Below are 27,595 nucleotides of genomic sequence, written 5' to 3'. Positions count from 1 at the left end.
GTGTGCCCTTTATTTGAATCAAGTCATGATAATTTGTATTTCATTGTTAAGTAGTTTTTGAAAGATGTCTTCTGTTGAGATCTGAATCCTGAGATTTTATGTTTGCAAGTGTCTGCTCATATTTTATGACAGCCTGACTGGGTAAAGTGTATATTCGAACCATACTTTTTCTTGAAATTATAAAAACAGTACTCTGCTGTCTTCTGGCATTTAATGTGTTTGTGAGGATGTATGAGGCTGTTCAGATTTTTCTTTCTGTTTAGGAACTTTACTGTTTCCATTTGATATTGGAAGAACTTTTTTTAAAAAAATTGATATATTAAATTTTTGGTAGTTATAGATGGACAGAATGCCTTTATGTTATTTGCTTATTTTTGTGTGGTGCTGAGGATTGAACCCAGTGCCTCACGCATGCTAGTCAAGTGCTCCACCACTGAGCCCCAGCCCCAGAAGAACTATTTTTAGTACCAGGGATTGAGAGGGGCATTTAACCACTGATGCACATCCCCAGTCCTTTTTTTTTTTGTATTTTATTTAGAGACAGAGTCTCACTGAATGCAATTGCTTAGGGCCTCACTATCTCTTTGTTCCAGTTACTGTTGTATAACAAATTATCCCACGCCTAGAGGTGTAGAACAGCAACCATTTTAATCTTCTTACCACTCTGAAGGCAGGGAGTTCAGGAGGGCACAGCAGCCCCTTTTACTGGGGCCTTGTCTGGTTGTGGTCATGCTAGATTGGGCCGTCGCTGAAGCCTGGACTGGATATCCAGGGGATTTAGTTGGCTGATGCTGTGTTGTGATGTGTGTTGGGAGCTTAGCTGTTGATACTGTCAATTGAAACATCTACCTCTGGAATTCTCCCAAATTCAGTGACCCCAGAGAAGCTGTACAGTTTTTTCTGACCCACAACATCATTTCAGTTACATTCTTTCCACTAAGGGTGTATCTTCAAGCCAGCCCAGATGCAAGAGTGGGGCATTAGATTGTGCCCTTGATGTGACCATGGCAGCATCATCCTTGGGAAATATAATCTGCTGTACTTGTTGAATATTTGATGAATAAAGCAGCCAGTGCTCTCTTGATCCTCTCAACATTGTCATCCTTTCTGGTATTTTTTTTTTCAGTTAACCTTCTGTGCTACCATGATATCTCTCAAGAGCATTGACACATTAAACTTCAGTATTTTATCTCTTACCTTATATTTTATCTCTTACCTTATAACTCCCTTGACTGTGAATTGTATAATTGTATACTTATCAAAATGTTAAAGTATTAGTGCATAAATGTGCTTTTTCCTTTATTATTATAGAGGAAAACGAGTTGAAATGAGGATATTCTTTTAAGAATATTATAAGTTGTACAAATACTTATAATTATTTGTATAAATTGTATAATACAAAAGAATATTATACATACACTTAAAATTTTTTTTTAGTTGTAGATGGACACAATACCTTTATTTTATTTTTGTAATTTTTATGTGGTGCCGGGGATCAAACCCAGTGCCTGACACATGCTAGGCAAGCGCTCCATCACCAAGGTACAACCCTGGCCCTGTACGTACACTTTTTATCATGGTAGTCTATAATAGGTGATGATCCTGCAATATATAGCTAACTTTTAATATTTCACTTACTTTTGTCCTTTCTTTTTATTCCTTTATAAATAATTTGAGAATTTAACTTTTTAAATTGGTGGTATTTTAGTATTAATAAGAAGGCAAAGTATGAAAAACATACCCAATCATTTTAGAACTTATTGATGACTTCTAGGATACCTTTGGGCATAGAGATGTAATCAAAAACAAGTGTTTATTTACTAGGTAAATAATCTCAAATGAAAATATTGGATAAGAATGTTCCTGAGAGACCTATGTGAATCATGAATACATTTAAGCCTGTTATTAAAATTCTTTGGTAGTTACTGTTCTAACTTTACATATGGAATCTCTCTGGCTGTTTACTTTTAGGCTTGTCTGGGGCAGGGAAGACCACTGTGAGCATGGCTTTGGAGGAGTACTTGGTTTGCCATGGCATCCCATGCTACACTTTGGATGGTGACAATATTCGTCAAGGTCTTAATAAAAATCTTGGCTTTAGTCCTGAAGACAGAGAAGAGAATGTTCGGCGAATTGCAGAAGTTGCTAAGCTGTTTGCAGATGCTGGTTTAGTGTGTATCACCAGTTTTATATCACCCTATACTCAGGTTTGTGGATTTTGTGCCAATGCTATTCTGATTACATCAATTGAAAATGTGGTATTAGAGTACCTAACTGAAACAGTGACTTGTTCTTTGAGGTTAACTCCAAATTAAAATAACCTACACAGTTCTGTGCTGTGACTTTTCTGAGTAAATCCAGTTTTGGGAAAAGCTGCTGTTATAAAAACAGGTTTTTATAATCTAGAGTATAATAAAGTTATTGAACTTAAGCCCATGGCTAAATTATTTCAAGCTTGACGTTTCAGTTCAGTAAACCTATTGTGAACACTTGGCAGATGTCAGACACCAGGAAAAGTTCAGGTTTCTTAACACATGTCCTTTATTATGTCATTGATCTTGATTCTTTTTTCTCAGTTCCTGTCACACTCTGACTTTATAGAGACCTTAGCAACACCAAGTCACTTTTTGTATTTCTCTGAAAAAAGTCATGTTGTTCTTTATCTCAGGATTTTTGTTTCTCCCTGACTCAGAAGGCATTTCTCTCTTTCCTCTTGCCTATCTTTTCTTAGCCTCAGTTGAGTTCTCTTCAAAGTTTGAGACTCAGGTTAGGCATCTCCTCCTCATAAGCACTTTTCTTCCTCCCTCAGGCTTTGTTGGGCTCTGTCTTTTATGCCCTTGTTATTGTACTTTAACACATTACTTTACAATGTCCTAGTTCACTGGTGCTGCTTATAGTACCAGTAGCGATAATAATAGTAGCTAACATTTATTGAACACTTACTTTTTTTTCCCTTTGGTACAGGGATTGAACCCAGGGGTGCTTAACCATTGATCCATCTCCCCAGTCATTTTTTTACTTTGAGACAGGGTCTCCCTAAGTTGCTTAGGGCCTCTCTAAGTTGCTGAGGCTGGCTTTGAGCTTGTGATTTTCCTGCATCAACATCCCGAGTCTCTGGTATTACAGGTGTGTGTCACTGCATCCAACTATTGAACACTTACTTAAATATGCTGCTAACTGTTGTAAAGTGCTTTTATGTGAATTAACTCATGTAGTTCTCATCTTCAGTGAGGAAACTAAGGTGTACATTGGCCAAAGTCACATGCTATACTGGTAAAGCAAGGATATACACTTGGACAGTGTGTCTCCAGGACCCGTGTTCTATCCACCATGCTATGTTGCCTCCAAATTCCACGGATTCCTTGAGTGTTAAGGTCTTATTTATGTTTGGTCTTCTTTAACTTGGTACCAAAGCCAGATTCTTAGTGTTCGTTGAATGACAACCTATTGCCCTTAGAAAGCCCAGATGTCAAATACTAAGCAAATTTGTATAGCGATTCAAAGCAGAGTCTGTCATTGGAGTTGGACACAGGTGGTTTAGAATCTCACCTCTGCTGGTTGTTAACTGTTATGGCCTTGGCCAGTTCACTTAACTTTCTTAAGCTCCATTAATGCCTAATTAACGGTCTTTCTGAGGATTAGATAAATCAAGCACGAAAGTCCTCAGCAAAGTGTCTGGCATGTGACAAATATTCAACGATGTAATAAATAGTAATGGCACAATTCTAGTACTGTATTAGAAACACATTTTTTTTTGAGAGAGAGAGAGAGAGAGAGAGAGAGAGAGAATTTTGTAATATTTATTTTTCAGTCTTTCGGCGGACACAACATCTTTGTTTGTATGTGGTGCTGAGGATCAAACCCAGGCTGCACGCATGCCAGGCGAGCGCGCTACCGCTTGAGCCACATCCCCAGCCCAGAAACACATTTTAATGATCATGTAGACTTTTTTAAAACAAAATTTGACCTGTAAGAAGTGTCAGATTGTTAACCTCACAGGTTCAGTTAATTGAAGAATGGCAGAAGTCCTAAAGTGTTCCCTGAGGACTAGCTATACTTTTTATTTTCCTGAAACCTTGGAATCAGTGTCAATCTGTCAGTTTAAAGTGTATCAGAAGAAATATGTAAACAGAACGAGTGTTATTTAGCATTTCTGAATCCTTGGGTATGAACAATTTTAAAGGAAACATAATCATAGTGAAGTTCTTGTACCTTCTGTGCATCTTTGCAACTCTTGGGACATTGGTAAAGTCAGTGAGACTTGCTTTGGAGAGCTACCAGCTGAGGCTAGGGTATCTAAAAGTCTTTGCTGATCTCCCTGCCTTGTGTTCATAGTGTGGATTAAAATCTTTGTTGTCCTCATTTGTAAAAGCTCTAAGAATGAGGTTGGAGTATGTTTAGGGTATGTCAAAATTCATAATATTTGGGTTGGACCGTGTAATATAGGTATGTATATTTTCCTGTCCAGTCATGATCAAATTTATGCATTCAGTAAATGTGTTTGGGGCATCTTGGTTCTAAACACAAACCTAATAGTTCTAGTATTAATTATTAATAGCTCAATGAGTAAAGGCCTGAGAATGGTGGGACCAGCTGTAGCGCTGTAAAATCCACACCTCTTATCTTGATGGTGGTGGGAAGTCTCTGAAGAGTCTAGTAGGATGATAAGACTTACATTAGCTGGTACCCTGGAAATAGTGCAGAGTGTGGCTTTGAGCATTGAGAATACTGATGAAAAGGATGTTCAAGTTGTTCCAGTGAGAGAAATGAGGTTGAATGGGGAGTGGGGAAATAGGGCAGATGGGGTTGGTGTGGCACATAGAGGTAATAATCTGAAGGACTTTTGACCCAGTGAATGTTGGGAGAGGTAAAGAATCAGACCAATTCAGGTTTAAGAGTGCATAGTGTTGTCATACCTTGGGCAGTGGAAGGAGGAATGCAGGTTTGGAAGAAAAGAGACTGGATTCATTGTTGGTCATATCAGTTTGAGGCGCCTGTGGGATATCCAGGTATTTAGGAAGAAGTTGATGTATGTTTAATTTCAGAAGAGAAGTCAGGGCTTGGGCTTCAGTGTTGGTGTATATGTTATTTTATTTTTTGGTGTATGTGTTCTTATTTATACTATGGAGGCAGCTGAGTAGAGTGCTCAAGGCCTGCTGAAGATGAGCAGCATGCTATGGTGGAGTGTGGGCAACCCTTGTGTTTAAGGGAAGCAGTGCATGCCTGATCTAATACCTCCAGAGGCTAAGTAAGGGAAGAGGGTCACAGGTTCAAGGCCCCCCTTCACAAGTTTCAAAATGAGAAGTAAGGGAAGGGCAAAGCGAGGGCTGGGAGCCAGACGGAATGTGCAGGGGAATGATTGGGGAGTCACAGTTAGGATTCTGTTGGGGTGGCAGTGCGATATGAAGTCAGATTCCTGGCATTTTAAGCACTGAAAAGCAGCTGAGATGAAGGGAAACTTTTTGTATGATTTGTTAGTTTGTTTTAAATGGATGAGAGTGACTTGTGTAATGCTTGTGGGGAAAGCAGTAGAGAAGGGTATGGCTGATGATTTCAGATGGAGTAGGGAGAATGCGTTGAACAGCATTCATGTCATCCTACAGGATGACATGAAAGGGGAGGGGATTTAGACTATGTGAAGGGTGGAGTGATGGGGAGGATAGATAAGATTGTTAGGATGTAGATACATTTGTATGACACACTTGACCAAGAGCTTTTGTGCCTGGGGATTTTCTTTTGAAAAAGAAAGTACTGTCATCTGGTCAGAATGGAGCAAATAGGCATGGTTTTTTCAGAGGGCTCAAAAGAAAGGTGGCATATGCTAAAATGTAGGAAAAGAACGGCGGAAGTTGAGGAACTAGCTTTGGAAATATGGGCACTGCAGTGTGGTTAATACAGAGTACAAATGTGGAGCTTGCACTTGAGAACAAAAGCCAAATGAAGCATCCCCAAGGTAGAGCTGGCTTTTAGTTAAGAGAGGGAAGAGGATGATGTTGACTTTCAAAGAAAAAAGTGTTCCAGTGGGGTGGAGAGTTTAGATAGAGCGATAAAGGTGGTTTCTAGAGGGTTGCTGGTTAGGAGCTGTACAGACAGATATGTTTTGGCAATGCTAGAGAGAGGCGGCTGCAAGGGCTGCATTTGGTGAAGGAGTAAGCCAGCATTGGGGTTCTGGATAGACTTCTTTTGTGAAGTCACTTTCATGCTAACCTGGGCTGAGGTTAAAGGTGATAACAGAGGCCAGATGACACCTGCATTCCAGCTGGACTTTGATTCAGGTTTCCAGTTGAATTTAGGTCAGAGTATTCATGGAACATCCATTGTTTCTCTTCTGGAACTTTCCAAGATGTTGGGTTTGCATTCATTAGGCTAATGAATATTAACCTAATAATGTCTTGGATTTGTTCATTTCAGTTTATATTTTTAAAATATAAATTAATTTTTCCTGATATATTTTCCACTAACTCAGTTGGAAAGCACTTTTACTTGTTGTTATATGGTACCCTTGATGTGTGTGATCACTTTTTGTTGTTTCTGTGCTTGTCGTGTTTTTTTAAAGGATCGAAACAATGCAAGGCAAATCCACGAGGGTGCAAGTTTACCCTTTTTTGAAGTCTTTGTTGATGCTCCTCTGCATGTCTGCGAACAGAGGGATGTCAAAGGACTCTACAAGAAAGCACGAGCGGGAGAAATTAAAGGCAAGTAATATTTTCTTCCCAGTTTCTCTTTGCTTAGATATTTTATGTTTCCACCTGTCTGATACTCTTTTCTCAGAGATTGGGAATATTCAAGTGAGTATTCAAATGACTTGGGGCTCCTTGAGGACAAAGGTGGGTCCATCTCATGGTTCTCTCTCCTAGGCCTAGCAGCAGTAGAGCACTGTGCACTTATTGTTGGTCATGTTGGAATCTTACTCACAAGACAGAGTTGTGACTTTGAGAGGTGGTGGAAGCCTACTTGGTAAAGTGAGGTGTCTAACATTAGATTACTTACTAGCTGCCACCACTTCTACAGTTTTTGTTTCAGTGAAAATGGAGGACTTAACCGAACTACTGGGAAAAATGCCTTATATAAGCATCTTGATTTTTAATTTTTTTCTTAAGTTGTTGATGGACTTTATTTATTTATTTAGCCAAGAATCGAACCCAGTGCCTCATATGTGCTGGGCAAGTGCTCTACCACTAAGCCACAACCTCAGCCCCTATTATAAGTATCTTGATGGCAAGAAAAATAGCCTATTTTTATTTATCATAGTGCTTGGAATGGTCCACTATTCAGTCTAAGTAGGACTAATATATATCACTGATTCTATCAACATATACGCTCTTTGCTTTTTTAGGTTTCACGATCTGCTCCCAGAGTTTCAACTGTGGTGAACATTAGACATTGAAGGAAAAACTGAGGACCAGTTTCTACTGTTGCCTTTGATACCAGTCACTATTTATCTTATAGACATTCTTGACATTAGGGAAATAGGACATGCCAGCATAAAAAAAAAAAAAAAGATAGATTACTCATTGAGCATTGTTTAGGGATGAGTGATTCATGCAGGAAATTTTTGTTTGTCTTCCCAACAGGGGGTGTGGTAGCCTGGGACCATCATAGGATCTATCAGGAGCTCTGTGATTTTAGATTTTGGTATTCAGTTTCTGAACCTTAAAAGTGAAAATTAAACCAGAGGGAAAATAATTGTTATTCTGGGAATGCTTTACTAGATGAGACAAATTCTGCCTGCCTTGGTGACATCTCATTCTGTGAACAAGTCTGACGTGCTTCCTGTCAGTTCTACCATGGAGGCCCAGCTTCTTGACAAGGCCCACTGCATATAATCCCTTCATCCACTAAGCTTCTTGACTCAGAACAGGCAGCTTGACTGGAATAGTGACAGTGGGAGGGAAACCAGTTTAGCCCGTAGCTCCATCACTCCAATGATGGCCAGTTTCATTTCAGCTCTTTGTATAGAGATTGGTCACAGAAAAGCCAAATGGTATGTACAGGACTCTGCAGTCTAAACCTTTTACTTCTCTTAATTGTAGTTGGTTTTGTTGTTTTTGCAAGGGTGGATTTGTGAGGGAGGTAGGTGTGTCTGGCTGGCTGGAGTAAACTAAACCAGTTGTGAGCAGGGACAACACCTTGAGCATTTTTGTATTTTAAAATTTTGTACAGTGTGTGGCCCAGTGTATAATACCTGTCACACACATTCACTTGTTGATTAAATGAAAAGCAGGCGGGAGAATGGGGTGTTCAATACATATTTCACTGCTTTCTATTTGTGGGGTATATGTTTGGTGCTTAGGAATGAAAAGATGATTAAGACCAAATTCAAAATATCCTGGAGTCACTTGGGTTTGTATCTATAACTGGGGTGTTCATTTCAGTCTGTTTTTTTTTTTCCTTTTGTTTTTAACTTTCCCAAGTATTGGCTGCATTCCTCAGAAAATGATCCTTAGGTTAACTTATTTGTGTGTATGTGTGTACTCATATATGCTGATTTATTTTAGGTTTGTCCTGTTGCTAGGGTTCCTGATTATAGCACTATTTAAAAAAAAAAATCATTTGCTTGTCAAAATGGTGTTTAACAATTTCCTGCCTGTAGTTTCAGAGCTGTGGTGGTAAACATTCAAGAACAGACAAGATCTCATACATTCAGTGGACCTCAGTCTTTACTAGACCTTTAAAGACATTTATTAGGCAGTGAATATATTCCTGTCATCCATTCCACATGTGAATTATGTCACGATTCCTACTCAAGTAGTTACTTATTATTGACTTAAATATAAGTGTTTTCCTCACAGCATGCATTTGTTGCAACTACCTAGTTAGCTGGGTGGAAAACTCCTGAATCTCTGCAGCATCAAGCCAAGTCTTTAACAAAGCTTTGCTAGCTTTGTTGCACATTGGCTTTACTTTGAGAAGTCTTATAACCAAGGGCTAAAGCTGGAGAAATCATGGGGTAGGACTCCAGTGAATCGCCACAGTTTCAGTCAGAACTTTACAACCAATGTTCTAACTGGAATTATTTTTCCTCCAGTTATTTTATTGTGACCCATCACTAAATACGGTTGGCAGATATTTTTTCTTGGATTCAAGACTTCAAATGATGCTTAGAAATATGAAATAGGAAAAAAAGAAATAAGTGTGCTATAGGGTTATAGTACATATTTTAGAACTCTTTGGCTAACTATACTTTTTAATAGGAATGATTTTAAATTTATATTTACCATTCTAACCAAAGATTGGCCTAAACTTTCCAAGTTAGGCAGGACTTGAACAACTTACGTTGGTGTAACATCAGGGTGTCAGGAGCCTAGCTTGGGCTCAGCTGACTTACTCTGGGGAACTGTTGTATATTCTTTTCTCTGCAGTTATGTAGAAACACACATACAACAGGGAAAATCTAGTTAGTGGTTAATATCTCAATTGATACTATTCGACTGTGGAATCTATTTGGTGATATCATGGACTCATCATTTTTATTTATGTTTTACTTAAGCTAATGTTAATTCATGTTGCCTTAATACTTGCTATCTAATGGCAGAAGAATCCTGCAGAGCTTTGATTCTGCCAAGGATAATCCATGTGACTGTAATGGACAGATTGACTTAGTGTCAGTTTTTGCATTGAGAGGGAAAAGACTGTTCAGTTTGGTTGTATGTCTAGAGCTCAGGTACGATGGCCTGTATTCCTGTGGAGAGGGAAGCTCTGGGTTATCCAGTGGTATCGTTTCTTTATTTCTTCACAGTGTAGGCATTTACTTAAGAGGGAAAAAAAGAAAAAAAGGTGACAGAACTATAGTTGATCCTCATTATTTGTGGGTTCTTTATTTGTGTATTTGCCTACTAAAAATATAAAACAATTTAAAAGATTGCCTACTTGATAAAAGTTATTTGTAACCCTCAACTCAATACCCCTGTAACTTTTGGGGTCACTTGTGGACAGGAGGACAGTGATGAACAGTGGGAATCACTTGATTGACATGTTTCCAGCCGAAGTCAACAAAGGTGACACTTGGCCTTCTTGTTTCAATTCAAACCTTAAATACATGTCTTTTTTGCACCTGATTTAATACCATGTGTGTGTTTTTTTTTTCATTTTAATGCTTTTTTTGTTGTTGTTTTTTAAATGATTTAGCTCTTTAAATTGTACCCTAGTGCCAAAAATGCTGTCTAGCACCTCTAAGGACAAGAAGACTGTGATGTTGCTCATGGTGGAAAATACACATGCTGAATAACTTGTGTATTATCCAGTATGTGTTAGGTAATTGCCATTCTCTTTCAGGCAGGAGTTTTAGTACACTCGGCTGTGAGTCCAATGTAAAGGAATTGATATGTTAAATAAAGTATCTTTTAAAAGAATAACACCCAAACAAAGTGAAAGAATTGACCAGTTGGCAAAATTGTGACCAGAGGCTGTCAGGAATCCAGTCTTGTAGTTTACTAAGGAGCAGTGGTTCAATATTTACTTATTTAGTATTTGTGACAACTTTGTTGAACATAATTAGACTGGATAATGATAATTGATTCTATGTGTTTATAGAAGAAATGGAAATTTAATTAGAACTCTTCTCCCAAGAAAGAAGTGTCAGTTCCATAATCCTGAACTGAGAAGGAACAGCATAAATATTAATTTCAAGTAGAAACTTGTACTGAAGAAACCAGCTATTTTAATTTCTACCTCCTCTATTATCTGATACCTTTTAAAGGTTTCACTGGAATCGATTCTGAATATGAAAAACCAGAAGCCCCTGAATTGGTGCTGAAAACAGACTCCTGTGATGTAAATGACTGTGTCCAGCAAGTTGTGGAACTTCTACAGGAACGGGTAAGAGACAGTGAAAAAAGAAAAACCAGAGAAGAATTATATCCATCTTGTAACCCTCCCCCTCCAAGAACATGGTAATGTTAATATTGAACGATATTTGTATTTTAAATTCTTTAAGGGCCAACAGGTTTCTCTGTGTGTGTCATTGTGTTGGGTATTGTGGGGCATGCTTCATATGTACAATATATGAAATATTCTGGTTGAGTAAACTTCTGAAAACTTAGGAATAACATAATCTTTTATCAGTAATTTTACCACATCAATACCTAATAGCAGAAATCCAGCCATGATTATTCAGCCTTGCAACTTGGTATTATTGTGTTCAAGTTGAGGTACACAATATTGTTAACTTTCCCTAGACATTTAGGGAATGCCTGCATTTTCCCTGTGACAATTTGATAGGTATCCTTAGGGTTGAATTTTATCAAGGGATTCTGTGGAGGGTAAAGTTCCAGAACATAAGGACCCTTCTCTTGTAACTGGGCATATTGAAGCTTAAAGAGTCCTGATATTATCCAGGGTGCTCAAACCCACTAACAGGTGCATGGTTTCTTGACTCTGTTCTGTGTTTCTAGAAGTTTTTTTTCTTTTCCTTCTCCTTTTGCTCAGTCACACATTGATTAAAAGCCCATAACTATAGTTGGTCTTAGTCCTAGGGTCTGACAGTGCAGAGGTTAATCAGCTGTGTTTCCATTCTTGAGGGATTTACATTGTAGGGGACAGAAACAAAAAAAGATGATGTAACTCCTACAAAGTGTTAGAAACCATGATTTCAGTATGTCTGTGGTATCTTGGAGCCATGGAGGAATTACTATGGAAAGGCTTTCAGATCTTTCTCTTCTGCTCATTTTAAAAAGATACTTCTTCTGTTAGGTATGAAATTTTGAGTTGACAGTTTTGTTTTGTTCTTTTCTTTCTGTTCAGTATTTAAAGATGTTGCTCCATGGACCTTGTTTGCATTATTTCTGAGGAGAGTTTGATGTCTTGTCTTTGTTCGCTATAATTGTTCTCTTTTCCCCCGTCTGAACCAGGATTTTCTCTTAATTCTTTTTTCTTAGCAGTTTTGGTATGATATATCTAGGTCTTCTAGTATGTTTGGGTCTTTTTCTTCCAGCTTAGGGTTCTCTGACCTTCTTGGGTTGGTAAAGATTGTTCCAAAGTTTTAAGATGCTCTTTTTAAAAATTCTTTCCTATTAATAATTTAGTTTGATAATTTTAATTCACTTACTTTTAAGTTCCTGATTCTTCCCTGTATCTATTAATAGTGATATGCTTATGGAAGAAATTTTAAAACTCTGGTAATCATTAACAAACAAATTTGTCATCATTTGGCTCTCCTTTCCATGTAATATACAGGGAAATTCTGTTGAAATTCTCCATCTTTTCATGCATGTTGTCCACTTTTCTACTAGATCACACAATCATGAATTATAATATTATATTTCAAATCCTATATGATGGTTTGAACATCTGGGTTGTTTCTGGACATGGCTTTGTTGATTGTGTTATCACTTGACAGTGTTTTTGTTTTTTTGGCCTTTTTGTGGTATCTTGTGATTTACTTTATTGAAAACTGGATATTGTGTCTACATGAATAGAAGAGATTTGAGATAAATAATGTTTACTCCATGGGGACATCTCTTTTTCTGCTGTGCTTTTAATGTAGTGAATTGAATTAATTCAGTTGGTTTTCAGTTGCCTTTCTCCTTATTTTATAGTTCCTCTTATTGTACCACAGGTTTCAAATTTTTCCAGGGGTGAGTTGCTTTACCTTGTACTGGTGTGGGGCCTGGACTGTTCTTGGGTTTTTCTCAGTGCAACTGGTCCAGATTTCTGCGTCTTCTGCGTGCCCATTCCACAGAAGGTGTCTCTTTCCCTACTCTGTTCCTCTTTCAACAGTAAACTGCTGTTGCTTATTTTTTTAGTGCTAGGCTCATGGTAGGAAAACCACAGTGATGGTTCTAGGTCTCATGGTTCAGCTTCAGTCTTAGGTAGGACCTAAGTATCCTCTTAATGCCTTTGAGTCTTGAGGCAGGTTTTCCTCAGTGTCTGCCTCTTCCTGACATGGCAGTTAACTTCTTTGAACCTGGGATGTCCTGTGGGTGAGTTTCCTATTTGTCACATCACTAGCACGTTTTGTGTCTATTTACCTGGTTTGTATCAGTGCAGGATCTTGGGCCCAAGAGGATTTCTCCACCTCCTTTTCTTCAGCAGATCCTATTTGATTCTACCATTCCCCTAGATGGACTCTAGGAGTGGACCCTAGGAGAGCCTCTGCCCTTGTCCATTGATTTAAGGTTTTTGTGTATATGAGGGAAGGGTTTGGGAAATGGGCAGAGTTCTGTGACTGTACCACTGAGGAAGACTCTTAGTCTCCAGACTTGACTCTTGAGCTTTCTTCTAAGCACCTGTTTTTGGTCTTTTTATGACTGAATACAGAAACCTTTGTTCCCAGGGATCCCAGTTATACTCACCTGCCACACTACTCTATTCTCAGCCTTTAAAAACTTTGAACATATTTTAGCTGTTTTCTTCTTACCAGCCTTTATTCCTCCCGTGTTCTGGGAAACAGTTCGCACTTCTTGTCTTTTCTGGGTGGCCCTTGTCACTCAGAGTAGCAGTTCAGCTCACCGTTTTAAGACCTTAGTTCTGTGATGGGCTCAAGAAAGTTTGTTTTTTTTAGATTAGCTGGCCTTTTCACTTGTTGGTAATGTTCTCCTGCGGCACTTCCACGTCTCATTTTCAGTGAATTTTTACACTACTGTTACTGTTGGTGCTTGTGTTAGCTTTGCATTACTGTAAGAAACCCCCTGAAAGTCAACTTAAAAAGAGAAGTTTATTTTGGTTGGTGGTTTCAGGGGTTTCAGTCCATGGTTGATTAGCCCTGTTGCTTTGAGTCTGTGATGAGGCAATGTATCATGGTGGGAATGAGTGGCAGAGGAAGCTGCTCAGCTCATGTTGGCCAGGAAGCAAAGAGAAAGAGGAGGGCTGGAGTCCCAGTGTTTTCAAGGACATGACCAGACTTCTGTCCACTAGGCCTCACATCTTAAAGGTTCCCCACCTCCCAATAGCACCACAGGGCTGAGGATCAAGCTTCCAACACTTGGGCCTTCAAGGGACATTTGTGATCTACACTATGGCAGTATTAATGATAGTTTTCATTTATATTGGAATAAAATCCTTGCTTAGACATGGATTATAATTTTCTGTCTTTTTCATTGAAACTTTCATTGTGATTCCAATATTTTTTTTATTTTGAGTGTAGTTTTATTTGCTTTTTTGTACATTGAACTTAAGTTTTTTAACTTGAGTGTTATTATATCAAAGTTATAAAGTATCACATAAAGTTTTAAATTTCATTAGGTTTGTTCTATTTTTATATCTAATTAAGGAATCTTAAGTGTTTTACAAAATCCCAGAAAAATGTGCATAGATAACTTTTTATATAATTTTATGGGGCTCATGAATCTCTGAGGCTATTTTATGGCTAGAGATGATTTCAGATAACTCTGACATTTATAAGTATTTTGACAGGTACTGAAGGTATCTCTCTTCTTTTCTGTTTTTATTCAATTTGTAATCACTTTTTTTAAGGCCCTTCTTAGAGTAGCATCCTTTGTGTTTAATGCTTTACCGACATACAGGCTTTTTTTTTTTTTTTTTTCCATTGTGTGGAGGAAGATGTTTTGTTGTTTTTATTTTAAAAACATTTTACTTTGAGAAAACGTTGCATTTCCTCTGTAAGTCTAAAAATAACAGAGAATTCCCATACATTCTTTACAAGTTGTGCTGATTTTTCCACTGATTTACTTTCCTGATTCAGAATTCAGGATATCATATTCAGAATTAAATTGATTCTTAACCATAGTTCTGTAAAGTGATGATGCAGACTCCTATGGTATGTGTCATGCACAGGATTTTACATCTTTTTTCTTTTTTTTTTTTTTTCTCTAACAGTTAAAAATTGAGGATAAGTGCTATGGTATGATGTTACCACACCTCCAGTTCTGTATGCCTTTTGGTATTTGCAGAATCATCTTTCTGTCATGTAGTCTGTTTCCCCCTTTCATTCTAAAACATTACCTGATTTTTCCCATTGTTTTTAGAATCAGGGTGACTTGTGTTCCAGGTTCTTCATAGTTTGGTACCAAGCTGCGTATTTTCTTATTTGCTGACCCTATGTCTTTCACTGTAGTATTTTCTGTTTCTCTGTGTCTTTGTGTCTGTTTCTCTCTTTCTGTTGCTTGTCTTAATCTCTGTAGTCCTAATTAATGCTTTCTTCCTAATTTGTTTGTGCCTAATTAATGAATATATGAATTGCCTTTGATTTTTTACAGATATTAGTCTGTATTATGCCTGCTAGTTAGTATGATGATTGGGTAATTTTATTCAAAGTTTGAAAAAGAGTGATAGATCAATTAATATTTGCTGAGTACATATATAAGGTACATATATGCAGGGCATTTTTTTTTTTTTTTAATAATGCATTCTGCTTATCAGAATCTGGGGAAGAGGTTTCTTTTCCTAGTTTAGCTTCCAACTACCTTTCACCTGAATTACTATGGTAGTTTCCAAAGTGATCTTTGTACTGAGTACTTTCTACGTGTTTTGTAATTTTATTCATGCAGTAAATTTATGAATATTTCAGAGAAGTTAAGACACTTGCTGATGACTGCAGAGTCACTTTCATATACTTTTACTTTCAGGACTCTTCTCATTACATTTTAGTACAATGTAATTAAATATGTATCCAGAAAGGGATTCTGGTTATATTTGTTTAGGACAGAGAAGATTTCAAATAGTTGAAAAATTATTTGTTTTTATCTTAAAAGTTGAGTAGTAACAAAAGAAGAAATACAAATGCTTCCATAGTATGATTGCTGTCTTTTGATGTCACTCTTCTTTGGGCCAAAAAATTTCAGTTACATGCTTTTCTAAGTAAGTGACTCACTTCCCATTGAAAGCATGTGAATATTTTTCTGTTGTTCTTGGTTGATTTTATTAATTTAAGAAATACTTAGTGGCTTATGTAGTTGACACTGTTTTAAATACTTGAGATGTGACTGTGAATTAAGCAATAGAATTTCCTGTCTTGTGTACCTTAAATTTGGGTTCTCACCACCACTGTTTTGTTTATAATGCATGGACTAGAATGACTGTAGAGAATTTTCCTTTTTTTGTAACATGATATAGAATTTCAAAATACAATTGAAAGAAACACACACACACACACACACACACACCCACACACCTACCTACATCTCCTTTGTTTCGCTCATGTAGTGGGCATAGAGCACATGGAGAAACAAATGAATACCTGACACTCAGCTCAAAGTTCAGTTAGTTGGTGGGATTCTGGGAGTACATTTGCCCACTGCACCCACACTGAAAATAACTTGGTGTAGTGAGTGTGTACTTTTCATAGCAAACTCTGTCCATCCAGGGTTAGCAAATTCATTTCAGCTTCATTTTTATCACAGGCATTAATGAGGTTTTCTACAGGTGGGTTCTGAAGGAGAACATAGTAGAGTCTAAACATAGATTAGGAGATGAGGGGAATGAATATGTCAGGTGTACTGGTGCCTTAAAGCAAAGGCTAATGACCTCATCTCCATAGTTCATAGTATGTAGTGTGATGACAGCGTGAGTTTACAGTATGACAGTATTAAGAGTAGAGGTCCTGCATTAGCCAGCATTATGTATGAGAGTACTGTGTGTGCTGAGAGAGACTGCCACAGGCGCGGTTGGACACCCTCAGTATCTCAGTAGCACTGTTGGATTGAATTTGTTACAGTCTGAGAAGTGGTGATGATACAAGGTTGTTTGTCCCAGAGAGCTGGATCAGGAGTGATTGAGTCTGCAGTCCATAATCTTTGTCTTTTTACTACATGGTTTTTTATTAATAGCTAGATTATTCCCTTTCTAGTTTATTTCTGAAATGTGAATCTTTTCTCTAATCTTTCACATTCCTTGACAGTTGTTTTCTAAGTGTAGTTGGGGCTAAGAAATGGAGAGGAGGGCATTTCATTGATCTTAGAAAGATTAGTATTTTTAGAATAATTTTGAATTATTTCAGAGTAAGTCAAAGATAATACTGCTTGGGTTGGAAAGAATGTAACCATGTAAAAAAAAATAATAAACTACCATGTCTGTTACCTGTTAGTTGGTTAGTGAAATGTTTGTTCTGTATAGTGTGAAATAAGAAAGTGCTTGTAAGTTACTTAATTTACCTTTGTCAATCTGAAATAACAAAAGCAGAGATCCACTGAAAATAACAAATTTACTGCCAAATGAACATTTTAGTAGGATAGTGCTGCCAAAGTAAACTGAATATTTAAGGAGGCAAAGTGGACAGACAGGGCCTTCTAAAGCTGAAGTGCAGAGGGTTAGATAAACTCTTTTGGAACAATTATCATTGGCTACAAAGATAATGCCATGAGTGGCAGCAGCCCCAAGGTTGGGCAGACAGTTGCTGGGCAGTTGTCCTCACAGAAGTACTTTGTGCTTAAGTTTGCTGCAGTCTTTATGCACTGTGGTCTGGTAGTAGTTACCTGTAATAGTTCTTGTTCAGACATATGTGCAAGGGATTCCCTCCTTCATGACCTCTGGGCTTTATTTATTTTTTTGTTAGAATTTGACACATTTTGATTCAGACAACTTTCCCACCTTGGAAGGCTGGGGCACATTTTACCAGAAGGTTGTGATTTACTTGGTTGTAAAACCTGAATCTAAGTTGTGAATGGGTGACTTATGCCTCTTAAAATGAACACTTTATTTCTAAAATGAGCTAAGTAAAATTTATCTTCTTTTCAGGTTCAGTTTTGTTAGACTTTTGAAGTCTTTTTTTTTTTTTTTCCTTACACCAACCAGACCTTTGATCTTTGAGGTCATCTGGGTGTCCAGCAATTCCATTCATTTCTTACGTATCTGCAGTTAGTTCAGTTCACAGGTTAAGTGCTCAGTCCCATAGGACTACCTCTGTTTCAGATGATAGCCATGAATGAGGTTTGAGGCCCCACTTTTATGCCCAGCTGATTACAAATTATCAAATCTGGTAGGTGGGATATCCCCCCACCTACCAGATTTGATAATTTGTTAGACCGACTCATGGAACTCAGGAAAGTTCTTTATTTACTATTGCTGATTTATGATGAACTCAGGCTTTTTGTTTGTTTTAATGAAGGCTTTATATAGGCATGAATGATTAAGTCTTTGGTCATTGAACTCAATCTCTGACCCTTTTCTCCTCCTCAAAGGTGGGGTGGGTGAGACTGAAAGTTTTAACCCTCAGATCAGAGCTTGGTCTTTGTGGAGACCAGTGCCCATCCTGGAGCTGTGTAGGAAAGATCAACCAAGAGGCATCTCAGTAAGACACTGAGGAGATTCCAAGGATTTTAGAAGTTGTATGCCAGGTACTGGAGACAAAGACAAAATTATCTGTGCATTTCCTGTTGTACCTTGACTTTTTATTATGGAAGAGGATAATGTGGTCTGACTTTCCAGAGAATGGTGGTGTTTGAGAAGTGCAGCCTCCATAAGAATAATAGTTATAAATGGAGTTCTCTTTATTTGATACTCAGCATTACTTTGGAGAGACTCTTCTGAAATGAATTCTATCTGGACTTTTTTATTTAATGTCTTTTAGCAAGATAAAGCATTTATTTCAGTGTTCAAGCAAAACATGTTTTTAGTATACTGTGCATTGGGTGTTTTAGGGTGATGAGTACCTCAAATACTGTGGATAATTGAGTGTAAAGGTACAGATCATTGATTTTCTTACCTCTCTTTTAGTTAGGATACATAATATAATTGGTATAGGTAATATGGTCATTGCTATAAAGACTACATTTCTTGGCATTTGGTCAAAGCATCTTCATTTTCTTAACATGTTTCATTTGGTGAGTATTCAACAATATAGAAGATACTAACAAATAATAAGGATTTTTAATTTAATTTTTCTCCCTAACCCTCCAGTGGTCACTAGATGGCCTGCTAGTATTGCACTTTAACTTGGCTTGTTATGGCATAAGGAAGTCAGCTTCTTGCTGCTGGTTTTAATCTAAAGTGATATTTTAAATACTGTTTTAAAATCTACCAAGAACTTGAGATTTACTAGTGCTATAAATTATTTAAAGGTTTGTCTTTTTACAAAATGGCGATTTAGTGCTCTAAATGGATTTTATACCACACATAAAAACCAAATTTTGCAGCTCAGTTTTCAAGTGTTGCCAGAATGTTGTTTGGTGTTCATGCTCTGGATGCATGTAGTTTAGATAATAGAAGTTTAATAGTTATATAAAAAAATGAATGAGCCCTAGTGTTCAAGTCTGTAAAACAGATTTGGCTCTAGAGGAAAAAGTACAGAAAATTCTTAAAGGAAAAACTTACAAATAGAATCACTGTTATGAACATATTCACACATATAGTATTCTTTCAGAAGGTTAAAATGAGAAGGCAGGCAGGAGCTACTGTTTTGGTGTCATGAGTGTTGTTTGTCCTGCCTGCCAGTGTCCAGGTAAAAACAAATAATCTATCTGGACAAGGATATGGATATAATATATGTTAGATCTTAGATTGTCTTAGGTTGTATTTATTCAGTCAAGAAAATAAAAGTGTTTGGATACCCAATTTGCATTTTAAAATTAAATTAATATTTAAAATTCATAACATGTAAGTGTTTCTAGACTTATAGGTTGTAGAACTCACCCGTCATTAATAGTCATGTGTGAATTGTTCACTGGGCCCTTGCACAGGACTCCTAGGAGCATCCTTGAGCCCCTTCTACCCTGAAGTGTGGGGAGACTGGAGCTCTGCAGAAGGGAGGGGAGGTGTCTAGGTATGTGAAGACTTTTTCTGGCCTGGCTTGTGATCTGTTTTTTGTTTCAAAGGAAATTTGCTGAAATAAAGGTTTTTATATGTACAAATTGAAGAAGAACACATTGTTTCTAATAGAAAACTGTGACTAGAAATCCTAATGAATCCCAAATAAAATGAATAGCTCATGTGGCAGGGACATCACATTCTGTTGTCCAGATATCTTGTCTCACTTTGAGGTGGTTTTGTTCCTTTTGGATGTTTAGTGGTGGTTTTGAAAATGAGATTTGTCACTAGGATGTACTTGAAATTGCCTACGTCTGTATTTTTAAGATTCTTTTTGTATTCCTGATGGAGACTCCCTCCTTTTGTCTCTACACTTAGAGTCTACATAGGAGTCAGTTCCACTGAGCAGATGTTTCATGTTCGTTTTGATTCATGCTGTATGTCTGCATTAATTCCAAAAATATGCATTTTATCTTTTGAAAAACAGTAGCAGCCCCTTGGATTTCTATTTGGCAATGTTTAGCCATCAGAAGAATTTGATATCCAAGTTGTGAGGCTTTTAAAAGTCACTTGAAAATATTGCAGTAGTGAATTTGAAAGGGGAAAATTTTATGAAATGCTCATAATGAAAAAATTGACTCTAAAATAAAATACAAAAAAGATTTTCTGCTGGCATGGTGGCACATGCCTATAATCACAGTGGCTCGGGAGGCTGAAGCAGGAGGATTGTAAATTCAAAACCAGCCTCACTTCAGAAACTTAGTGAGACCCTGTTTCTAAATAAAAAATAAAAAGGGCTGGGGATGTACCTCAATGGTTAAGTGCCTCTGGGTTCAATCCCTGGTAACCAAAAAAAGAAAAAAAAATTGAATTTTCCCTCATCTGAAAAGGTGATTAAAAACTCTTGACTGAAAATGTGTCCTTACTAAAACACAAAATCTGTGCACAAACTTTTAATGTTTTGTTTGGCTCAAAAATTATTTGTTTGGCTCATAGTGTAAGTATTAACCTGTTTCATGTTCAGACTAGTTGTCTTGTAGACAATAATTTGCTCACAAATTCTTGTACATATATGCCTTATCTTAGGTATATGGTTGGAAGGAAATGTAGAAATTTCATACAGAAACTTTTGTTACTTTGTATTTCTTCCTTTGACTCTCTTTCTAGGGGGACTAGAGTCAGGAACCTGCATGCACATTCTCATGTTGTGGTGGCTTTGCAGGAGACAGCTGCTGTGGAGGTAAAGCATAGCCCCAGTTGTGTGCCTGGAGCTTTGCAGCAGACAGTTCCCAGTGCTGATATTCCTCAGTATCTGTGAGCTGTACCTAGGGATTCTGGCTTAGGGAACTAGCTAAAAATGCCCTGTAGCATCCAAAAACGATCATAAGATTAGTGTGCTGGAAGCTTTCTCTTCTGATTGTTGGCTCTTATCAGCAGTAAGTGTGGGGGAAAGGTGAGTAGCTGACCTCCCCACAACATACAAAAACATATCTTGACCTTACAGTAATGCACATTTCAGAAATGCTTCAGAAAGAAAGTTTTATGGAAAGTCATACTCCTCACTGGAGTTGAGAATGAAATTCTTCTCTTGCCTGGAGTCCCTGTGTTATTTATTCCCAGATAGCATATTCTGGCTTTCAAAGTGCTGAGGAGTCTGAAGTGGCAGAAATGGAATTTGGTTCTCAGTTAATTCACAGCAGCAGGGTTTGAAAAAGTTGGTTGAAAATTTTAATAGAACTATTCAGGCCTAATGGAAAAGTTAAGTAGCTTTACTTTTTTGCCTAGAACTCTGTCAGCACACTGAATGATCACATACTGGCTAGAAAGTGTGGACATTATAAATGCCTGATAAAATTTATTTGTGAAAGTAAATTATGAACAGTTTCTGTGACATAATATTTCATAATTCAGTTTTCATGGGAAGAACAGTGCACAGTATTTTTGGAGTTGAACAGTATTGGGATTTCAGTTGGAATCCCAGTTCTAACACTTACCAACTAATTATATGACTTTGGAAAAAAAATAACCTTATTTCTCTGGTTTTAGTGCTCTCATCTGTGAAACAGGAAATAATAATAAAATCTGCCTCAGAGTTACACTGAGGATTCTATGAGTTAATATACTGTATGTACAGAGTTTAGAACAGTTCTGATATGTAGCAAGCACACTATAATTATTATTTATTGAGCTTTTAGTGTGGGTTAAGTGCATTGGAAGACACTGTATCAGGGATTTGGGGCAAGTTAATAACCTCTCCTGGGCCTCAGTTTCTTCATTTGTAGAGGGAGGATGGGAATAGTTTCTTCTACCTTCATGGTAGAAGATTTTGCAAAGATTAAGTGAACCAATTCATGTGAATCCCTTAGAACAATGTGCGGTGTTGTTGTAAGTATCTGGTTAATGTTAACCCCCACAGTTTAATTGTCACAACAGCACTGGAACCTATATGTGTGTCTTTTTTTTTTTTTTTTAATTTTAGCATAAGAGGAGGAGATTGGCTGGGCGTGGTAGTGCACACCAGTAATCCCAGCAGCTCTGGAGGCTGAGGCAGGAGGATCCTAAGTTCAAAGCCAGTCTCAGCAAAAGTGAGGTGCTGAGCAACTCAGTGAAACCCTGTCTCTAAATAAAATACAAAATAGGGCTGGGGATGTGACTCAGTGGTCGAGTGCCTCTGAGTTCAATCTCCGGTACCAAAAAAAGGAGATTGGTGGTAACATGTTAAGTAACCTGCTCAAGGTCTCACAGTTAAAATTTTAACACAGATCCTAGATACTAAAAGCCTGTGTTTTATTTCCTTACTTCACACTATTAGAGGTGGAACATTAGAAGTAACTGATAGACCCCTGTTCTTTTCATGTATCTTTTTTGGTTTTGAGATATTGTGTCCCCAAAGTTTTGTGATTAATATAAATATTTAATTTCAGATCTCTTGTGAAACCATATCGTACTCTTTCTTACCAAAATCCTAATGAATGCTTGCGTTTCGTGTTTCAGTGAGTTTTATCATTTATTTCCTGGTGTAGAGGATTTTAATTCTTCATTTTGCAGTTTCCAAGAATCTATGCCTCAAGCCTCCTCTTTGGGGGTTTACATATTCAAGAAGCTAATTGAACACGTCTGATGTATGTATGCAGTTCACTTAATGAATGTCATATTGTCCTTCCAGGAAAAGTTGATTCTGAATTTTTATTTTTAGTTGATGAAGTGTAATAGTGTTTGCATAGATTGCTGCCATTTGCCCTGTGATGTCCCTCTGTAGGTGGAGAACAGTTGGGTGGAAAGGTAGAACAATGACAGTGATGAACTTGTAGAGGGATATAGGGTAGTTTTTCCCCTCATTCCTCAATCCTAATTTTTTATAATTTTCAATAAATGTACTAAAAACAATTTCTGGAGTTGGAAGGCACAGAATGAACAGCCTTAAGCTATTTCTCTTGCTAGACTTAAAGAAGGATCTTTTTTTCCCCCGTGTGTGGTTTTCCTTTTCAAGTACACAGTTCAGTCAACTTTATCACTTCTTTGACCCCATTGGCAAAAGTTAAGACATACCTACTTTAGCATGGGTTCTTTAATTGGGGATTAATTTGCCTTGTTAGCACATGGTTGCATAGTATTTATAACTATGAGGAAAATAGAGGCAGCAGGTGGAGCTGTCTTTCTTCCTTCGCCATTGTTTTTTAATGACCTCATGTACTATTTATCCTTAGGAAACATTGATGAGTAGCTTTCAACAAAGGCTACCTGCTGGAAACTCCATTTTAGATCTGGAAGCTACATGAAGAATCTGGGTTGTTCAGCGTTTGTACCTTACACATTTTTGCTTTTCTGGGTGAGCAATGGGACACTCAAGGACACAGGGGTCTCTAGAAAGTACCACTCCTATCTGGACTCCAGGAGCTGTGTCACTGATGGAACTTGCAGTGTTTATTTCTCTAAATTTATTACTTCTTTTCCTTAATGTTTGCTCACATTTATTCTTTTTTTTTTTAAAGAAGTAGTTTTTAGTTGTCTGGATGTTTATTTTATTTATATGTAATGCTGAGAATTAAACCCAGTACCTCACACATGCTAAGCAAGCCCTCTGCCACTGAGCCACAACCCCAGCTCCTCATATTTATTCTTAGATTTATTATAAGTTAGACACCTTGATTTTACTAGTAGCAGCAGCTTGATCTTGGCACAGATTTTTGCAGTGCCAAACTGTGTCTCTGGTTTTCATCTGTGAAGGATAGAATGTCTGAGAAAAGCAGGAGACTAATTCTAGATTCTCAGAACCCACAGCAGCCACTTGAGTGGTGGCAGATAGGTTTCTGTGCAGTCATCTAGCTTTGATCAACATGTGACTGTGCCTTGTTTTTTTGACTGAAGATTTTACATAAGACAAAATATAGTCATGTGTCTCTTAGACTTTTGTCCCTCAGAATGGGGACTATTGTGGTTTGAATATGAGGTGTCTCCCCAAGAACTCAAGGGAAAATGTAGTAATTTTCAGAGGTGAAATGATTAGGTCACCGGATCTATAATCTAATCATGGATTAGTCCACTTGATGGATAATTTGAAAGGACTAAGGCTGTTCTGGGTGGCAATTATAAGCTGATGGAGTGTGGATGGAGGAAGCAGGTCATTGGGGTTTGTGTTCTTGGGAATTATGTCTTATCCCCCTGCCCCGCCCCCCTTTCTAGCTACCATCAGAGCTGTTGAGCAGCCTTCCTCTGCCTTGCCCTTTAACATGATCTCCCACCATGATATTTGGTCTCAGCTTAGGCCCAGAGCAGTGGCATGGGCTCACCATGAACTGAACCTTCGAAACCTCCTGCTCAAATTAACTTTCCCTCCTGTAAGTTGTTCTTGGCAAGTACATTGGTCACAGCAACAAAAACTGACCTAACATGGGGCATATTTTGAGAAAAGTGTTCCGAGGAGATTGTCCTCATCATCATATAAGCATTTTAGAGTGTGTTTACACAAACACGGTGTCATCTACCGAGCATTGCTATGTGACAATGACTGTACAAGTTGAAGTTTGTTCCAAACACTTTTCCTCAGGGAAAATAGTAGGGAGTGTTCTAAAAAATTCGATACTTCTATTAATATTTCATTTTTAAATTAATTTTTTTATTTTTTGTATTTTTTAAAAGTAGACTTTATTTTTTAATAGATGTTTTAAGTTCTTAACAAAATTGATGTCATATATTGGAGTCACACAGCATATGTCTTTTCAGATTGACTTTCCTTATTTAACAATTTGCATTATGGCTTGATGTGTTTAGTTATATAACATCAAAGGGATTGTACCATTTGCATTCCTACCAACTGGGAATGCAAGTTCCTGTTGTTCTGCATCCTCAGCAACATTTGGTGGTGTCATTCTTTTGGCTTTTGGCCATTCTCTTGGTGTTTTGTGGTATCTCACTGTTTTAATTGCAATTCTCTAATGCTGTATGATGTTGAATATCTTTTTGTATGCCTATTTGCCAACTGTGTATCTAATTTGGTGAGGTGTCAATTCGGGTCTATGATCATCTTTTAATTGTATTGTTTCTTTTTTTCTTTCCTTTTTTTCCCCCCTGTACTGGAAATTATACACAGGGGTGCTTAACCACTTAACATCTGCACCTCTTTTTAAAATTTTATTTAGAGGCAGGATCTACCTGAGTTGCTTAGGATCTCACTAAGTTGCTGAGGCTGGCTTTGAACTTTCAATCCTCCTGTCTCAGCCTCCTGAGCCATTGGGATTACAGACATGCTCCACCATGCCTGGTGGATTGTTCATTTTTTTGAAGTTTTTTTTTTTGGAAAATTTTAATTTTCCATTTTTAATTTATATGTAATGATTGTACATATCTATGCTGCATTCTGTAGTGTTTCCATACATGTATACAGTATGTAATGGTCAAGCTTGAGTCATTAGTATATCTATTACTTCAAACATTTATTATTTTTGGGGGGTGAGAACATTCAAAATTCTTGCTTCTAGCTATTTTGAAATATATGATATATTATTGTTACCACAATGTGCAGTAGAACCCTAGAACCTGTTCCTCTGTCTGTAACTTTGTACTTTTATTCACACACCATTCTCTCCACCTTTTTCCAGCCTCTGGTAACCATCATTTTTTTTCCCTACTTCTATGAGATCCACTATTTTAGATTCATAAATGAGGGAGCTCATATGATATTTATCTTTTTGTGTGTGGCTTGTTTCATTTAATATAATGCCCTCCAGGCTTATCCATATTGCTACAAATGCCAGGATTTCATTCTTTATGGCTGAATAGTATTGTGTTGTGTAAACAAATCACCTTTTCTTTATCTGTTGGTGGATGTTTCCATATCTTGGCTGTTGTGAATGATGCTGCAATGAATGTGGGACTGCAGGTGTCTCTTCAACATACCAATTTCATTTCCTTTATCTGTGTACCTTGTAGTAGAATTGCTGGATCATATGGTAGTTTTGTTTCTAGTTTTTTGAGGAACCTCCATACTGTTTTCCATAATAGTTATGCTAATTTACAGCCCCACCAATAGTGTAGAAGTCCCTTTTCTTCCTATCTTTACTAGCACTTGTTATCTTTTGTTTTTTGGCTAATAGTCATTCTTACTAGAGTGAGGTGATATCTCATGATTTTTACTTGACAGATTATTAATGATGTTTAGCATTTTTTAATATATATACCTGTTAGCCATTGTATGTCTATTTTTTATTTTTTTAAATTTTGAGACAGAGTCTCACTGTTTTGTCCAGGCTGAACTTGAACTTGTGATTCTCCTGTCTCAGTCTCCTGAGTAGCTGGGAGTATGGGCAAGCACCACCACACTCACATTGTATGTCTTCTTTGGAAAAGTATCTCTTTAGGTCTATTGACCATAAGGTATTTTTTGCTATTAAAATACTTGAATTATTTATATATTCTGGTTATTAACCCATTGTTGCATGCCTACTTTGTAAATATTTTCTCCCATTCTGTAGGTTGTTCTTCATTGTATTGATTATTTTCTTTGCTGTGTAGAAGCTTTTTGGTTTGATATAATCCCCTTTGTTCATTTTTGGTTTTGTTCCTGTGCTTTGCAGGTCGTATCCAAAAAAGTTACTGCCCAAACCAATGCCATGAAACATTTCTCCTATGTTTTCTTCCAGTAGTTTCATGGTTTGGGGTCTTAACATTTAAATCTTCAACTTGTTTTTGAGTTGATTTTTGTACATAATGAGAGGTAGGGTTCTAGTTTTCATTCTTCCACAGATGAATATCCAGTTTTCTCAACACCGTTTGTGGAAGATGTTGTCCTTTTCCCAATGTGTGTTCTTGGAACCTTTGTCAAAATGAGTTAATTTTTTAATGTGCAGATTTATTCATGGGATCTCTGTTCTGTTGCATTGGCCTGCATGTCTGTTTTTATGCTGGTACCATTGTTGATGTGTTTTGTAGTCTGTTAGCAGATACCTTAAGCCTCCCCCACCTTATTTTCCTCAAGATTGCTCTTGTTGTTGTGAGTCTTTTGTGATTTCATATGAATTTTAGTATTGATTTTTCTATTTCTATGACGAATATCGTTGGTACTTTGATGAGGATTGCATTAAATCTGTACATCCCTTTGGGTAGCATGTCCATTATAATGGTATTCTTCCAACCCGTGAGCATGGGATATCTTCTTGTTGGTGAGCTTTATGAGTTCTTTGTATATTTTGTATAATATAGGATATAATATAGGATAATATATTTGTTCATTTGTACAATAGTATTTTATCAGATATGCCTTTTGAGAAATATTTTCTTCCCATCTATGCCTTATTTTCTCATTCCCTTGAAAATTGCCTTAGTTTGAATAACAAAACATTGCTTGAACATAATTATAAAAAGCCCTCAAACAGTATCATTTTGTGTTCTTATAGAGGTTACCTGACCGATTTAGCTTTAAAAGCAAGTTAAAGTGATCAAATACATTTAGGATACTCCT

The 27,595-nt window shown here is 37.2% G+C and overlaps 1 protein-coding gene across 6 annotated transcripts in view; it reads left to right on the top strand.

Moving 5' to 3' along the window:
- Papss1 (3'-phosphoadenosine 5'-phosphosulfate synthase 1) overlaps positions 1 to 27,595 on the top strand; it is a 126,235-nt gene that overhangs the window by 50,520 nt on the left and 48,120 nt on the right. For all 6 annotated transcript variants that reach the window (XM_015484621.2, XM_048813706.1, XM_048813703.1 and 3 more), the window contains exons 3-5: positions 1,972 to 2,207; positions 6,557 to 6,695; positions 10,700 to 10,818. In XM_015484621.2, coding sequence (XP_015340107.1) covers positions 1,972 to 2,207; positions 6,557 to 6,695; positions 10,700 to 10,818 — 494 coding nt within the window. The remainder of the gene's footprint in view (positions 1 to 1,971; positions 2,208 to 6,556; positions 6,696 to 10,699; positions 10,819 to 27,595) is intronic.

Source organism: Marmota marmota, unplaced genomic scaffold, assembly GCF_001458135.2.
Source record: "Marmota marmota marmota unplaced genomic scaffold, marMar, whole genome shotgun sequence".
In the NCBI taxonomy this organism is placed as follows: Eukaryota; Metazoa; Chordata; class Mammalia; order Rodentia; family Sciuridae; genus Marmota; species Marmota marmota.
Note: the sequence above shows the minus strand (reverse complement) of the source record. Positions and strands in the feature narration are given on the sequence as shown.